The 18,315-nt window shown below is 32.1% G+C and overlaps 1 protein-coding gene across 1 annotated transcript in view; it reads right to left on the bottom strand.

Moving 5' to 3' along the window:
• Positions 1 to 18,315, bottom strand: part of LOC117105438 (voltage-dependent calcium channel subunit alpha-2/delta-1-like) — a gene marked incomplete at its 3' end in the record, with an annotated part of 93,539 nt that overhangs the window by 44,861 nt on the left and 30,363 nt on the right. Inside the window, 4 exon segments of the mRNA XM_033246569.1 lie at positions 673 to 723; positions 4,651 to 4,717; positions 16,449 to 16,580; positions 17,718 to 17,853. Coding sequence (XP_033102460.1) covers positions 673 to 723; positions 4,651 to 4,717; positions 16,449 to 16,580; positions 17,718 to 17,853 — 386 coding nt within the window.

The following is an 18,315-nucleotide window of genomic DNA, read 5'->3' as shown; positions in this document are numbered from 1 at the left end:
AGTTACAATAAAGACTTATCTAACTTATTTTGTAGCAATTAATTGAATATTCCTACAAAATAGCTCTTTCTTAACATCAATCATTAACAGCATAGTCAAGTTGCAATAAAGATTTATTTAACTTATTTTGTAGCAATTAATTGAATATTCCTACAAAATAGCTCTTTCTTAACATCAATCATTAACAGCATAGTCAAGTTGCAATAAAGACTTAGCTAACTTATTTTGTAGCAATTAATTGAATATTCCTACAAAATAGCTCTTTCTTAACATCAATCATTAACAGCATAGTCAAGTTGCAATAAAGATTTATTTAACTTATTTTGTAGCAATTAATAGAATATTCCTACAAAATAGCTCTTTCTTAACATCAATCATTAACAGCATAGTCAAGTTGCAATAAAGACTTATCTAACTTATTCTGTAGCAATTAATTGAATATTCCTACAAATGTTTTTAAACATAGGTCTTTCTTAAGTGATGATATATTTATAAATTAAACCCCTGTCCAGACTATCAACAAATATATTTTACAAAAACTTGTGACATGCCTAAATATGGTCATGGTGACATCATATCGTGACCATATATAGGCACATCATGAAACAAGTATTGGCATAAAACAGTTTTTTGTCAAAGAAAATTTGAAAATCTGGACGGAGTTTTACTTACATATCTACAAGTATCAAAACATCTTTAGGAGAGTTAGCTGCGCCGATGTACCTGGAAAAAAATAATAAAATAATATAATAATAATAAATAAAAATTACATTAGCACTCAACCAAGTACTGAACGTAAATTAAATTTGTTAATAGTAAATCATCATATATAAAATATGCAGAGGACAAGGAAAGATATTTTTATGGTGTCCTGTTAAAAAAAAATTCTTAGTATTTAATGTTTAGTGCAGTGTTAAAACAAATATTTACCACTAGTGTTATTTATTAACTTTAAAGTATATGTGAAAAGAAGTTTAACAGAGGAGCCTTTAAGAGGCATAAAATTTGAAAGTAATTACTGCATCTCTAAACTTTGGACTTTGAACACATTGCGGTCAGGAACACTTTGCCCATCTTTAGAGAGTTCAGGTAAAATTGTTGAGGAAAAATTAATTACAATGATTACGTAAAAGGGTACCATTTTGGGCATCAAGAAGTGACATAACCGGATTCTTTTTCGACCTCAGTTCCCCAACCACGGTGGGACTAAGGTGGATATGGCCAATCTATCAAGAAACAGTGTACCCTGCCTGTTGGTAAATTATCTGATACCATCACAGTCTTACTGAGTGTAAATTAGGAGACAGGAGATGGAGACTATCTTTTAGTTAGGTCTTTACATGAGACAATATGTTTAAGCCATTGATCCTTTGTGCAATATGGCCCACATGGACAGAGCACACCCTTCAGTAAAGAGTAAGAGGTTGTTTCCTGGTGTACTGTGCTATTCACCATCAGAAAGACCCCACTGGAAAGAAGTCTTTAGAGATAGTGGGTTTATTAACTCCAATCTATCTTATCCTTATTTGCATACTGATGTTTTTGTAAGCCAGACATTCAATATACCATCACTTACAGCTGCTAAAATCGTGTGCATAATTGGTGAGATTTATAGTAAGAGGACTGTTGACGCATAAAATCGTTAGAAAACTAGATTAACTTGGTTCGTAAACACTTAAATTTAAGTGGCTATATCCAATAAGTGGCTGTCAACACTGAACGTCAGCGAAATATGAGGACGGGGAGAATACTCGATAACGATGCGACTCCTACTAGGATAATAATATTCAATGATGTGATTAAATGTACTATGCTGATGTCATTACTCACCTACTCAGGTAAATTTATTCTAATATATTTTTATTATTACATACAGTCATGTAACGACGAGTCACAGGGCTTGGGGCTGAGAAAGTGTTTGGGCCTACGCATTTTAGTAATCGAAAGTGTCATGACTGAGCGGGCCCCTTCACAGTGGAATATCACACAATACTGTAGCATATTATATTATAACTTGATTTGAATTGTCTGCGAATTTCAATAGCCTTATTTCATTATTTCATACTAATTAAATTTCTGATTACATTTTGGGTAGAGAACTGTTGTATTTAAAAAAAGGCGTCAGTGGTGGATCCAGGAATTTAAAATAGAGGGCGCCCGAGAGGTACTGTCGCAGATGGAGGATTTATATCACAGAAATGATAAGAAACCGCTTTCAAAACCATGCAACCTATCTTCTTTTACTGGTAATATTAGGTTTTTTTTTTTAATCAAAACTATTCATGACGTTCACACACTAGAAGGTAAGCAAGCGAAGCGAGCGCACCCTCTAGTTCTATTACATTTTCGTGTGATGTCTGCATAATATACAAATATTATATAACATTCAACAATCGTAACACTGTATACTTACCAATAAATTGTAAACAACATAAAATAGCAAATACAAAATATTAAAAAAATGAGATCATAAATAATGTATAATGTGTACTGAATTTTGGCATTGAATTTTAATTTTGTATAAAACCTTAAAGTACAAATAGAAAGCCTCCATAAATAATAAAAAGACACCTAGATATACACACCATTACAATATTTTTTCTTCTACACTAAGTATAAAAATTCAAGACTCGTGTACTCTACTCTTTAAAAGGGAACTAGAAAGATGATTTTTTTTTTCTAAAAGGGATTTTAGATATGTCACTAGTAATAGAATCAACCTTAAATTCGTTTTTTGTCAATTTCTTACTGTCGTAACCAAACATCCGGAGATATTTGTTTTGCAGTAGCTTATACTGACATCACGCTGCTAAAGGGGTAAAATCGTAATGGCCTATAACTTCATAAAAAATTGCAAAAAAAAAAGATTTTAAAGTTGATTCTATTAATCACATATCAAAAATCCCCTCTAGAAAAAAATATCATCTTTCTAGTTCCCTTTAATTCCTCAAAATACCGACCATCACCAAACACTATAAAGAGAATTTGAGCTTTTTCCAGAATATCAAATTTCTGCGTGACAAATATCTGAGATTTGGAAATATATAGATGTCGTATCAATATGAGGAAATCACAGGTATTCGTCACATAAAACTTAATAGCGCTGACCGAGCATAAATCTAAGATATGATCGAATTGATGATGCACGAAGGACATAACATTAAAAGCGAAAGAAAATACACAGAAAACGGAGATGGTAATAAAAAAAAAGGTAATGAAGCTCGGATGCATTTTGAACGACAATTTTCTAAAAATTGGATGTGATGTAAAAAGTCAAGGTGAATCAGAAAACATGCAAGACGCAGCTACTCGTGTGCAATTGACCAATAAGGTAATGTAATGTAAATGGTAACAGGTAACAGGTGAAGGCATGAAATACAAATGATATATGAATGTTACATAAAAAGACAAACACCGACATCATTTCCAATACACAAATTTCTGTATTTAATTTTCATCTAATTATACTATATCTATAGAGAGTGATACTTTCAGCTTTTATCAAGAAAGTCACTGATAATCAGGGACCCTCAACCGTATGATGAATACAGGGGTTAATGGAAGGAGCACTTACTGGCTACAGCAAATAGTTTTTATTTATTTAAAAAGTTTCCTTCTTAAATCTTAAAAAAAAAAAACACCCTAGATGCACCCTTCTTTTAAACAAAATGATGTTATGAAATGTGATAAATTAAGTGAACAACAAAAGGTTTACGAGTGGAGTTGTTTTTAGTTGTGAAAAAACAATTCTTGGTGTTCAAAGGATTCGAACCCAGGAATCAGGGTTTAGAGAGCAAGTACCATTTCCACCTATTTTTCTCAACTAAGGAAAAAAATATCTGTAGCCTTAATCTTTAGATTATTATGTACCATTCAACTAAATTTTATGATCTAGTCCTTAGTTTTTGCATAAAATTACTAAACAACAGACGGGGCGAAAACCTCCCTGGCAGAGATATTGATGCTTTAAGTCTCTTTATGAGATTTTGGCAGTGGAGTTGACTATAGTTGTGAGAAATTAAAAAAAACTAGCTATGTGTACAGATATGCCGTTGCCATCTTTAATTAAGGCTTAAGACAAATAAACAGAATAGCTCCTATGTTTTTTTAATCATGGTGGTAAACATCAACAAAAATATTGTAATTGTGTCTCTCTTCACAAAGTAATATTTGACAATATACACAACATATACTTCTCCAAACCAATACACAGTGAAAATAAGATTACACATATCACCAACAACACTTTACTTTATAATAACTTACATCCAGTTTGAAGTTGTTTAAAATTGGTTATATATTCATTTCGGAGCTTAGGTCCTTTTCTGATGGTAGGCTAGTGACCTTCTACCAAGATTACTTAACCTCACCATGTGAAAAATGTGCACTGATTTTATATTTATACAGCATACATATAAGCGTGCATATATAACATGTAAATGGAGGTACATAAATATTCAGTTACACATCAGTATCAAAAAACAGAAAAAAATAACTAATGTGAACACACACATTAAATACACTTAACAAAAAATAACCGCCACGAATTAATACATTGATAATATAAATGTAGTTATACATAAGAATATATTCAAATATTATCAAGTTGCAAGCCACCAAAAAGTGAAACACAGAGGGCAGCAAACTCACCAGCTCCTTCGTCTCACATCATATTGATCCATCGTTAATTTACCTTCAGGCAAATCCCAATCTTTGCCTGGTGTAGAGTAGGTAACAGCAAAGATAAGGAGAAAAATCACAATTTTTATGAGTTCCACAGAATTTAAAATGTCCTTTCAGGTATTAACTTACCTGGCTTGCTCTCTCCCTCTACACAGTAATTTTTATATCAATATACAATAATAGTCAATTAATAACGATGATGAAAGTCCGTAGCCCCCTCAAATTAACAAAAATAAAATATCTTAAAAAAATATGTTATCATATTCTCAATGGCGTATCTAGGGGTAGCACAGGGGGAATGCACCCCCTCCCCAAAAAAAGCTCACACCCCAGTTACCCCGCTAAAAATGTCAAGTAGTTGAAAATTACCTATTACCTTATATTGCAAACTAATATTAATTTTGATATTCTTAGCACCACATCATCCCCCCCCCCCTTCTGCTTAATAATCATCAAGCTCTACCTTCGTGTCACCCATCAACTCCCCATTTTAATTTTTCTCGATAACTAATTTCGCCAATGCATTTCCTGTAATGGAATATGTATATGGATATTTAAAGCCACACATTACCATACTGTATGTTTGATTATTTTGTCCCTCGACGAAGAATCTTATACCTCCCATTGGGAACACTGTCTTAGTAATTATTGTACCGGTTAATTATATACTGCATTTTATTTTTTATTATATTGTTTTTTTTTATTACTATTTTGAATCAGGATTTGGCTTTACAATTCTAAAAATTTCTCATCTGATTTATTCAGAATACCAAAATTAATTAATTTTATTAACTAATTATATTGAGATATTTTAATTTAGTAATGGGGTGTTCCATTTACAAGCACTATCCTTCTGGAATTTCCTGTTTTCTTTGATTATTAAAAAACATTAAATAATTATACAATATATAATTTATTTATTTACATTCAAAGAAAATAAAAGAATTGTTCATTGAAATAAAAGTCAATCAATAAAATTTACACAAAATACATAAATATAAATCTATCAAAGTATACACTAAGGCTAAATAAAGAAAATTGGTCTACTTTTAAGAGAATAAAGAAAGCAATTTATTAATTTTATTTTTGCCTGTAAGCTCTCAGACCAAGTGCATTAAATCAGACCCACAAATTTCATGAATATGCAAATTAGTGAACTTTAATATTAAAAACTTATGCTAAAATTAAATCTATTTGCAATTAGCTTTCACCTAAATGGTCAATATAATAATAATCAAACTTAGGGGTGCTAATTACATCTTCAAGATTACTCATAAGCAACAGTGCTGTAATAAATTATGAGGTAATTTAAGTTTAATCAGAATTCATGCATTATTAACACGAACAGGCTAAAAGCGTGCCCTCTTGTGGTAAAGTTAATATTATTATAGTCAGCCTGTGAACGAATGGCCATATATGAGGCTTGTTGTCATTCCCAAAACCAGCGTACTCTCGCTAATTGTTCAACGGAGTAATTACCATAAGAGTGTGGCAATATTGTATACTTTAGTACAGATCTAAGCCATAATACTTTTCTCATAACTTAAGTTTGGCAATTTTAAGTCGATTCCAGTAAGGGGTCATTCACAATTATCAACATTTTCACAAGTGTACAACAGTATGCTATGGGGAAGGGGTGGACAAATTTGTACACTTTTACATATGCATGAAAATACTGATTGAAAATAACATGGAAAATATTTAAAATAATAGACTTTTATGACCAATTATAATGCAATCATGGATATAAAATACGTTTTTAAGTTAATATATACATTTTCTTTCTCTATACAATAATAATATTTTAATTGTTTAAAGATTTGTTTAAGATTAAGTATAAAGTAGGCCTACAATAATATAAAACCATGCTAACACTGTCATCATATCCATACGTAAAAAATAAGCCTTATTTGTATCTCTGAATCGTGGAAACCAATTACCATGATGTACAGTACTAACATTTTGTTGCAATGAATATCTGAACCTGAATATATATGAAGATTGCCATCCCAGCATCAGTGATAAAAAATATGAGCGAGTAAAAATATTACAGCTTCTCTGTACTGAAGTATACAATACTGCCAGTCTTCTTATGCTAAGTACTCAGTTTGACAATTACACTAGTAACAATGCACTGGTTTTGGCAAGCCTCATATATGTGTACTATAATAATTTATGTAGTTCTATCACATAATCAATATCCATCTTCTTGTTTTATCTGCAACCACTTTACTAGGTTACAATAAATAATGTAAATATCTGTCCATAAGATAGCATGAATAGAGCTTATTATAAACATGAATCGTGCATTTTAAACAGCTATGCGAATATTATGGTATTTATAAACTTCTAAATCTCGAAGTCAAAAATCTCTACAGAAAAATTGTAATTGATTTTGGATTAAAACTCAACCCACACTATCGAATTCTTTTTGACACAAAGCTGTTGTATGCCAATATATAGTCATGATGTGCCTATATATGGTCATGATGTGATGTCATTATTACCATATTTAATCACGTCACATGTTTTCGCCAAATAAATTGAAAATGAATAACAATTATTCAAGCTAATGAATAGATAAATTATTCAAAAATTTATAATAGAATTTTGGATAATGAGTGCCGGTGCAGATAAAGGGCAGATATAATAAGCAAGGACAATGCACAACTCCTGATGATTATTCACCAATAATTTTCTTACAATTCGCCTCAAAATGCACATAATTTATCACAGCAGAAAGCAATATAACACAACAGAGCCATTTGAATAACTAACATATATCACTCGTCGGAAGATAACACTACTTCACTGGTGAGATTTCATGAGTAATTGCATGGCCGTAAACATAAACAGATGAATTGTATCACACAAAGTTAAAAGTACTTATAACACATTGAGCAAAGTGAGTTAAACTTATTTTTAAAAAAGGGAAATATCTGTCATCAGACAGGGATGGCACACCCTTTTGGAAAGTTAAAAAAAGAAGAAAAGAGAAAGACAGAAAAATAAATTATTGATTGCCCAAGATGCCTCAGAGGTTATTTACAGGTGTTTACAAAACAAAAATTACCCCAGGGTCTGCATCCCACCTCCCATTTGAGAAATAACCATTAAATATCACAGAGACAGAAATAATAATTTTGTAACATAAACAGAACATATAACATACATCATAAATCGTAAATGTATACAGTAATGGCTCACAATTCCATCAAGGCTTGAAACTACTGTACTGTATTTCCAAATTATAATTTGAGCTTGCAGATTACAGTATATCATACTTCCAGGACTTTAGAGGCAAGAAAAACCAGGCTACTTGGATAAACTAGCCTACAACTTGGAATAAACAATTTTTTTATTTTAAATAACAGTGGATTAAAAACTAAATTGGATATCTCGATGTTGTTGAAATAGCATGGCAGTTCCCGCTGCTACTCAGGGTATCAAATTCAACACTAAGCGCAAGCTCAGTGGTCTAGTGGTTTTGACACCAGGCTAGTTATCTGGAGGTTGTAGGTTCAATTCCCACACGTATCACTACTGAGACTTTTTCACAAGTATTCAGATTAGATTGGATTGTTGTAATTACACAGAATTTATGGAAAAAAAATGGTATAGTTTTTTATCATCTTCTGTAGTATGATTACGAAGCAGTCAGGCATGGAATTAACAAATTTAAAGATAAATGAGTGCAATTTTTTTTAAGAATGCAATTTTGTATAAAGATGTATGAACATGTCTTTTGATGCTTTTGAAGCAGATTTAAAAAAAAAAACATAAAGAAAGTTATTATAGTGTCATTAAAGTATAGATCGTATATTGTAGTTATAGTGTTGATTATATTTTGTGTAGATAAAAGAACCTGTGAGTGAATAATGGTACAACTGGTTATGTTAAAAGTATTATATGCACAGAATACCTATATGTAAGGTATAGGTGATTTATTACAAAGACCACCTCCAATTAAAGACCACTTTTCTCTGGTTCCAGGTTAACAATGTCTTTATTATTCTAATTAGATACCAATGCTTCTAAAGTGGTCTCTAATTAGAGGAAGACCTGTATTTTAAAACAATATCTATATGATTCTGTTTCATTTTTGTGAATTAATATGAAACATCAATAGGTATACTATATATATTAAGTCCCTCTCCCACCGAAGTTGATGAGCTCTAGCGCCTTGGATTTGTGCGCTGTATAAATCTTATTATTATTATTATTATTATTATTATTATTTATTCTACGAGTTAAAAACTTGTGAAACTTTTGATCTAATTCGCTTGGGAAAGGACCTCCATACGAACTTACAACGTGTTAGCTATGACTGAGGCACGACCCTAGGCAGTTGGTTACAAGCTATGTATGAATTATGCCGAGCGAGTTTATGACAAGCTTTACAAGATTATTACAATCGTAACAATTTAGTACCGAGGCTTACAGAGTAGAGCTTTTTTTCAGTCATGATAAAAACCCTTGCAATTGCAGGGTTTGAACCAAGGACCCCGGGATTGGAAAGCAAGCATCTTAACAGCAAATCTGCAACTCCAGTCCACATTACAAAACACTTCTTAGCTTTGATCTATGTTGCTACAGTTTTAGCATTTTGTTTTTGTTATTAGGCACGTTCAGACAAGTCAGATGTAAGCTATGAAGTAGAAGTTACTTGTCGTAAGCCCTGGGTACTACCCATAAAGATGCTCTTTGTATTTAAGTTACTTCAGTGTTACTACAGACGATTTACTCCTGAGCAGTCTCGGGAGTAAGTGTGCTACCTCCGCATACACAAGGAAGAAAGAAAATTAAGAAAATATCAGATTAGCGCCGTGTAGAGGCAATTGCTTCAGATGTGTAAACCTTTTTAGACATGATGTCTCATAATTGTTTAAAATTTTAAGAATCTGAGTGCAAAATAACTATTGAGAGATAACAAAAGTGATGATTATCACTTCTGGAAAATTCGCATAGTTACTTCTAAGTTTTGAACTAGCATTAGGTAAAAAGAACATTATGCTCTGGGAAGTGACATGCGCATATAATTTTAAGTTTGTCGTAACTTTACTTCAGACGGAAGGCCGTCTGAACATAAAAATAACCAATGAATCAACCTCGGTATGTGACAATTTGAAATCCATATCATATACCAAATTTTATTGAATTCATCAACTATCGTATATTGTTAATGATGTTGCTAGTGAAATTAATTTGACTTGGAAAAAAACTGTAAAAAAATGGAATTGCATAATATTAGTACTCAATATCTACATCATACTGTATCTGAAAATGTTCTAATTTAAGTGCTATATAAAAATAATCACACCACAGCATAAACTTTAAAAAAAACAAACTAGAATTACTTTTTAAAATCTAAAAACAAACGGGTTGTCAAATACTTGGTTAGTAAATTATCTCTGAAGGGAAAGAAAGAAAAGTATTACCACTGCCTTTCGGTAACTTTAAAGGTACTTAGTCCACTGGGGTCTATAGGGCTCGCTGTCCCTGTATTTATTCAGATAGGAAAGAATAAAAAAGTAAAGATCAGGATTTTAAAGTTTAAGGTACGACTAAAACCTGGTGGAAACATTACACTTGTAATCAGGCAGATAAGAAAGAATTGAGTTACAGATCAGAAATTTCTAAAATATCAAAGAAACTCTGACGATCATGAGAAATATAGTAGAAAATGTAATTCTCAATTTTGTAATGAAAAAAAAATGGAATGTTGTGAAATAATACCTAAAAACAGTTATTATTACTAACTTCTTGTTTTTCTATAATAATCATCTTAATTTCAACACATTAAATCCATTCAACCTGAAGTCTGTTTCACCATGGGACAATGAACAACACACAATCAAGAACGCACAGTCAATATTTGTAGAGATGAGCATGCCACCTGAATTAATATTTTGCTTCTATCTGTATTATTACTGTATACTAATCAAATTTATCTTAACAAGATACGCTCATTCAATGAAGAGGCTGTTGTATCTAGGGATCTCAAACAAAACACAATCAGAAATTAATATCAATTTTCTTTTTCTGCTAGTGTATAAAATGCCAAGCAAATATCCGTAGCTTTTCAACTAACACAATTTTTTTACATAATTTCATAACATTGTATCCTTATCGGTAATAATTGTGCATTATACAATTAAACTGGCAATTAAATATAGATCAGAAAACTAATAAATATAAGTTTTTGTGTAATGCAAGAACATTAACAAGTTTTGAAACATCAGTCGAACCTTGTGATGAATGAACTCAACTGTACTGACTGCTTGGTAATGAAATCTGATGGGTGCTACCTTTTTTTCTGGAAGGGGTGTATGCCCCAACAACCCATGATTCGCCAGAGTTACTATCTACAGTACTACAAATGCCAATGCACCGTAAAATTATATTTGATTCGGACAACCGTTGCAATTTACACCCAGTGGTAACACCAGTGGTGTCAGAATGGCTTAAGCCCACTCCAGGCAAGGCCAAGCTCCTGTTAGCCACGACTCTTTGGACCACAAAATGTAAATTTGTTTATTTTTTTGGCATGTACATAAATGATGTCTCAGAGCACTTTAATGGCCACTAATTGCTCAGTTTTTCTAGGTGCCTGAACTCTAACCAGTAGTGGCGTATCTAGGAGTGTCGAAGTGGTGGTGCTCATGGGGGCGCGAAGGTGAAGTGCGAGGGGGGCTCGATGATCAGTTGAGGGGCACTAACTCGCAAAATAAGGTGATTTTTGGAGGGGCGTGCGTCCCCCGCGCACAGTTGAGTTCATTCAACACAAGGTCGACTGATGTTTCAAAACTTGTTAATTTTCTTGCATTACACAAAAACTAAGGTCCAACAAGACACATAAGCATATTCCTAGGCCTGTTCTGATTGACACTCCTATGTCTAAGCCTGGTTCTCACGAGAGCCCTAGTATCCGGATCGGGAGCTAACCATTAGCGCTAACCGTTAGCACCTGCTTGAGAACGCCCGATCGGTTAGCGCTAACCGTTAGCAGTATCCGGATACCACTAACGGTTAGCAAACGCTATCAGTTAGCAAGTTGAGCGCGTTTTTATCCCCAACCAATCACACTTACGCGTTTACAATTTCCAGTTTCTTATTGGCCAGTGATTCGATCACCATATTTTTGGTATCTGGATCGGCATTTTCTCGTATGGACGCATGGCAGCTAATAGCAGGATCCGGATCCTGCTAACCGATAGCAGCCGTGTGAGAACATAGCCCTATTTGGAATAATTTAGCTGATGAATTAAAAGAGTTACCCACAATAAGCAAATTTAAAAAGCAAATATTTCAGTATCTTAGAGAAAAATATAATTATAAATGTTAACAATGATAGGTCCATATATGTTTCATCTTTTATTTTATTAATGTTATTATACTATTATTAATATTATTATTAATTATCATTTTTATTGTATTATTATTTTACTATTATTTTTATTGTTTTATTTGTTTGTAGGGTTACATATTTAATGCATTTTCTTGCCTATTTTGTAACCTTTTTCTTTTACCTGCTGCCATCTTATTTAATTTGTTGATAATTGTATTGTTTATGTTGATTATTGGAATTAAAGATATTTTAAATGAATAAAATGAAATTATCAGATCCCCGTCTACTAGTTTAGTCCCTCCATCGGAAATGTTCATGTCCCTGTATGATAGCTTAGTCCAACTGAATTTATATTTCAGAGCCACTCATGCTTCATAGCACCAAGATGTAAACAAGTATAAAGAGTTTGGTGTGCATTGCACTCAGTTTTTTTTAAATATATGCCTAGTATTTTATTTATTTTTTTCTTTCTTATTAATTTCTGGATAATATTTTTATATAAAGTCAAATTCAGATATAACGTCTGACATTGTAAATGGAGCAAATAAATTGATTGAATGTTTGCGCAGGGTTTTGATGAAATATGACACATCCAAAGTCTACTAGATTCTTGTAATTAGTAGAGTGTCTTAAATGGAGGTTTCTCTACAAATATTGACATTTTATAAATTTTGTATTAAGTGCCTCTACATTAATGTTGAGGTAAAAGTTTAATGATATGCAAGCTTTAAATTAAATCAGAAAGCTGAGTATAATTAGTTTTATATTACACGTAAACAACCACTGTTTAATAATTCAATGCATCATACAATGATATTGTATCCTCATCATAAAATATAATATAAAAATACAGGTATTTGATCTGGCTTAGAAATTGTGAATCAATACCTTCCAGGGTTTTATTCTTTATTCTTTCTAGCAATTAGCTGATATATCCGTCAAGAGTAGACAAATGCAAATCAAGATATCTTATGCATTCATTTTTTGTTTTCAACAAATCACTTAGAAATTTTCTTAAACAGCAACAGTAAAACATATTTTTTGTATCCTAATGGGGGTTTGTAACACTTTTAATGGAATATACCGTAATTGATCATTTGCATTATACATTAATATTGTATCAATTTCAAATCAGGTTAAAGTTTAAGAAAACGACAACTTGGAAATCTATATCAACATCCTAAAGGAAATTTGAAGTAGGTTGACGTCGCTAAATTTACGACATTACAATTTAATTTTTCAAAGTTTCAATTAGCTATCCATATAACTTCAGTTTAATGCATTGAATGAAAGATTGGGAAATAAGCAGTAATGTGTTGTCCTAGATTTAAAACACCCTTAACAGTTAAGTTCTGTACACACTTATCAAATTTCATGTGACAGGCAACTGTGATATATTATGCCCATATTTATATGTAATACAACGTCATCATGACCATATATGGGCACATTACACAAATTCGTCACATGAAAGTTGATAGTGGGGACAGAGTGTTATATCAACATTCCCAAGAGATGAACATGAATAATATAAACAGCTTCTTCATGTAAAACTGCTCTTTTTGCTTCATCCATACTATCAATATGATATGTCCATATTTAGATGTAATATGACATCACTATGCCCACATATAGGCACATCACACAAATTTGTCACATAAAATAGCTTAAAGGGCTGTCTAAACTATAACGATATCAATCAACGATAAAAAGCTATAAAACGCAATTGTTCATATAGAAAATAAACAAATAAGAAATTTTCACACTAGCACGATTCGATAGTAATTTATCGTGTATACGATAAATAAAAACAATTTCACTAATCAAATCAAATGATGTCATAATCATGAGAAAACGATAAAATTGTTTTTACTACTACGATTTTTTTTTATCGTCATAGTATAAACTTGCCTTTGCATTAAATCTCCAGGTTACAAAACTAATCATCATTAACCTTTAATCTTATGTATATAAGTAAATTCATTCAGGTAATTTATTTATGTTGGATTATTTATACCTATCATCATAATAAAACATGATAACATTAAACTATTTTAAACATTGGCATTTTGTCATCATTTGTAAAGAAACATGGTGACAATTGAAGTGAATATAATTCGGTTACTGCTTTATGACCCATACCAACATACACACACACATCCACAAACCATGCTCCCACACATCTGACACACACATACTGGAATTCTTAAATATGACATTTATACACAAATCATAGTAAGATACAAAAATGGTAAAACTATATAAAAGATCTTTTTAAAGCCTTTTAATATCCCCACTATCAAATTTAATGTGATAAATAACTGTAGTATGTCCATATTTGGACGTAATACTGTAGTACATCAGTATGCCCATATACGGGCAAATCACATAAATTTGTCACAAAATTTGATAGTTCGAATAGAGCTTTATACTACCATTTTACAAGTATTTTGTTTATTCTTTTTATGTACAGTACTTGGACTAAATACTAACAGTACTGACGTTCTAGTGTGCTCAAGATATAAAATCTCAAAATATCCATTTATGGAGTTGAGAAATTGTACATTTCCCTATTAAAGCCCCATTCCCGGCAAAATTTCACTAAAAACTTACTTTTTTTTAGAAAATATGCATTTGCATTACTCCAATTATTATAAATCATGAAAAAATATTGGCATGAATTTTAGTTTTACGCAAAAGAATAAAAAAAATGAGAAATACAGACTATTTCTCATAGAATATTACCATTCAGTTAAACTAGCAATTCCGTATTATATTTATAAATCTTTATAACATTATACAAAAATTAGATTTTTCTTAACAACTGAAATTTTGCCGGAAATGGGGCTTTAAAATACATATACTGTAAACATATGATGATCATGATGTTGATAATGATCTTTGGTAGTGGTCATAGTCATGCTGATGGCAATGATAATGATGACAACAGTGGTGTCAATGATGATAATTATGATACTGATAGCAATGATGACGATAAAAGTGGTGTCAATGATAATTATAATGCTGATGGCAATGATAATGATGATAATAGTGGTGTCAATGATAATAATTATGATGCTGATGGTAATGATAATGATGATAATAGTGGTGTCAATGATGATAATTATAATGCTGGTGGTGATGATACTGATGATCATTGCGGTGGTGATGATGACGATGTTGATAATGATGAAAATGGTGAGAGCGACATTGGTGACAATGACGGTTATGATAATGATAGTAAAATGGTAATAATGCTGATATTTATGAAGATGAGGATGCTGATAATGGCAAAAATGTCAATGTGATAAACTTAATATCCAGTAATAACAAAAGTCATAATTATTAATGCATTTTCTTATAAATTACAAAAACATCTACAACCTTGTAAAACAAGTATAATAAAAAATTACTTTTAAAAATTGTCCCATAGTGTACTAGAAGAAAAAGGCAATACAATTATTATTCAAAGATAGAAAATTCAAACTCGCCAGATTCTAGAATGAAAAACATTTTACATTTTAAATTCTACTCCAGGGAATTAAAATATAAAATTTCATGATGTGAAGATGATATCGTTCGGTACATCTTGTCTTAATAATGAGAAAGATAGATTAAAAGATAATGTGCACATGAGGAATCTTTTTGATAATTCCAGACGAAATAATAGTATTCCATCGGAGATGATGAATAGTTATCAATGGATTAGAGATGAAAAATAGTAATAAAAAATTAATCGGCCTAATAAAAATATAAAATAATGATAATAATAATTTTTATAAACTGTATGTTGACTCGTGACATTTTAATCTTAAAATTAGCTACTTTAAAATATTGTTTACTATTAGTATAGATATGCTACTTCATTCCATTACTACTAAAATCAATGACATGCAGAAATTGTTAAGACAGTAGAGATGTATTGTCCCCTGGAAATGACAACAAAATCATAAAAAAATAATTCTAAAATTAAATTGTTTATTTTGCATTAACATACAAATTACTAACTTGAGCATTGAAATTATTGAATTAAAAAAATGTGTACCCTGTAATAAAAACAATAAAATGTCTGGTGACTGGAAGTTCTTTAAATTTTCTTATCATTTGCTAAAATTATGGGTAAACAATTTTTAAAATACATTAATGTTCAAGTTGATAATTTTTAACGTTACTTCATATTGCGCAAGTTACTTCAAAATGCGCAAGTTTTTTTGGTATTTGGCATGAGACAATAAATCTTTAAAATATTATTTCCTAATCAGCTTATAAAAATCACCAGTTAACCTGCAAGTATCATACAAAATCAATGGCTTAAATACTGGTATTTTCAGTAGTCTTCAAAAGCACATTAAGTAAACAAATAAAACATTAGTGATTTTGTCATAAATTAGTAACAAATGATTGATGGGTACTGTACCTGGGTATGACCGGTAGAAGCCGGTTGAACTCCCTACGTACTGCCAAAGGAGTTCGGTGTCATTCATCATATTATCCATAAAAACCTCATCAATTCCATCAGTCACTTTGATAGCATTAAGTATAATTGGATCTAGATTTAAAAATAACAATTTATCGATTAGGGAATTAATGTTTTCCAAAAGAACTCCATAACAGGGGCCCCAAGTCTCCGGGAACTCGCAGGAGTCTCCCAGAAATCGGTACGGCCTCCGACACTCCCATGAGCAAGCAAGAATTTTCCAGAAATTAACCCATATCCCGCAAATTCATAATATTTGCATGTTTTCACTGCTTTATTATCAATCTCACGAAAGTCATTGCCAATGTGTATCATAATGTGCAGCAAAATAAAATTAAATGTTATGAAAGCTCATTAACCAGAGCAGTGTGGGATTCAAGAGGGAAGCCCCAACCCCCAAATTTTTCTAAATTAAAAAAATGAAGAGAAAGAGAAAATCATATACAAATTTACAGTAAGTCTGAGACTGAGAGTGTCATTTCTAGTCATCTAGAGGTGCTACAGTCATAAATTTTCTTACTGTACCTCAGCCCCAACCATGGTGGGATTGATGTGGTATACACCTTACATCTGTAAAAGTCCCTCGCTGCTCCCCCTATTACAAATTCTCGGATGCAAATGTCCCGACGGGAGAAAAGTGTGCGTAGTCGGGAGTTGCTCAAAATATATCGGAAGTGGTCCAAGGGGTGAAGCCCCTCAAAGTTTGAGAATTTTCTATTAAAATGTAGAAAATACAGTACATATAATTTATTTCTACCCGACAAATTGTGGTTTTTCTCCCGGACGGGAACCCCTCTCCCTTCTCCCAGAATTGACTTCTTCCAACTTGGGACCCCTGCCATAATGTTGCATCTGTAATAAGCACATTTTGTGTTCGAACCTATCAAGTACAACCGTAGATAAAGTGCCTTGCCCAAGGACACAAGTGAGATGCACAGCGAGGGATTAAACCACTGACCTATAGATTAAGAAGCTAAACCGCAAACATTGTACCAAACCGCTCCTCCTTTTAAACAACTGTGCTATGGTAAGTTGGTACCTTAAGCCCTATCAAGAATTTTCTTTAACAGAAAACTGTTGTATGCCCAAATTTAGTCATGATATGCCTATATATGGTGATGATGTGATGTCATCATGACAATATTTAGGCATGTCACATTTTTGTCACATAAAATTCCTACACAGGGCTACAGAAACCCAAAGACTTACCTTTTACATATATATCTGTTGGAATCTGTACTGCACTTTGATTATAAGTTACATTTTTCCCACCAAATGTATCTGTTAACACACTTTGTAGTTCCTTAGTGGGTCCTTTAGCATTCAAAAAATCTACCTCAGGATTCTGTGAGAAAAATCAAAGCAATAATACATCGAGAAAAAAAAAATTTCAGCTTTAAGCACTAGGCCCAAGGATATGTCAAACAGTAAATTTGATCACTCTTCAAAGTGGCAATCTCCTCACAAGGTAAACATACACACAAGATGTTTCATATAGCCAAAGTCTCATTATGAGGTTTAGGGGGTGGAGTTGCTTTTGCCGTGAAAAAAACATCCTGTTTACCGTGACAGGAATTAAATCCCAGGACCATGGGACTGGAAAGCAAGCATCTTGCACTTAAAACCAAAGATACTAGAAATACAAGATAGAGTTCTCGCATTGTAAAAATGTGGCGGAAGTCGTGCCCAACGTAGGCGGCGCCCTTCTTTTTAACCATGCAAGTTTCCTATACTTCGTGCCCAACGTACAGGGCGCCCTTCTGTTGCTAAGTATATCCAGACGCAAAAGGCGCCCTTCCTTTTCCAC

The sequence above is a fragment of the Anneissia japonica genome, unplaced genomic scaffold (assembly GCF_011630105.1).
Source record: "Anneissia japonica isolate Jap-2015-1 unplaced genomic scaffold, ASM1163010v1 scaffold1128_len1000024_cov185, whole genome shotgun sequence".
In the NCBI taxonomy this organism is placed as follows: domain Eukaryota; kingdom Metazoa; phylum Echinodermata; class Crinoidea; order Comatulida; family Comatulidae; genus Anneissia; species Anneissia japonica.
The sequence above is the reverse complement of the archived record's forward strand: the minus strand, read 5'-3'. Positions and strand labels throughout refer to the sequence as shown.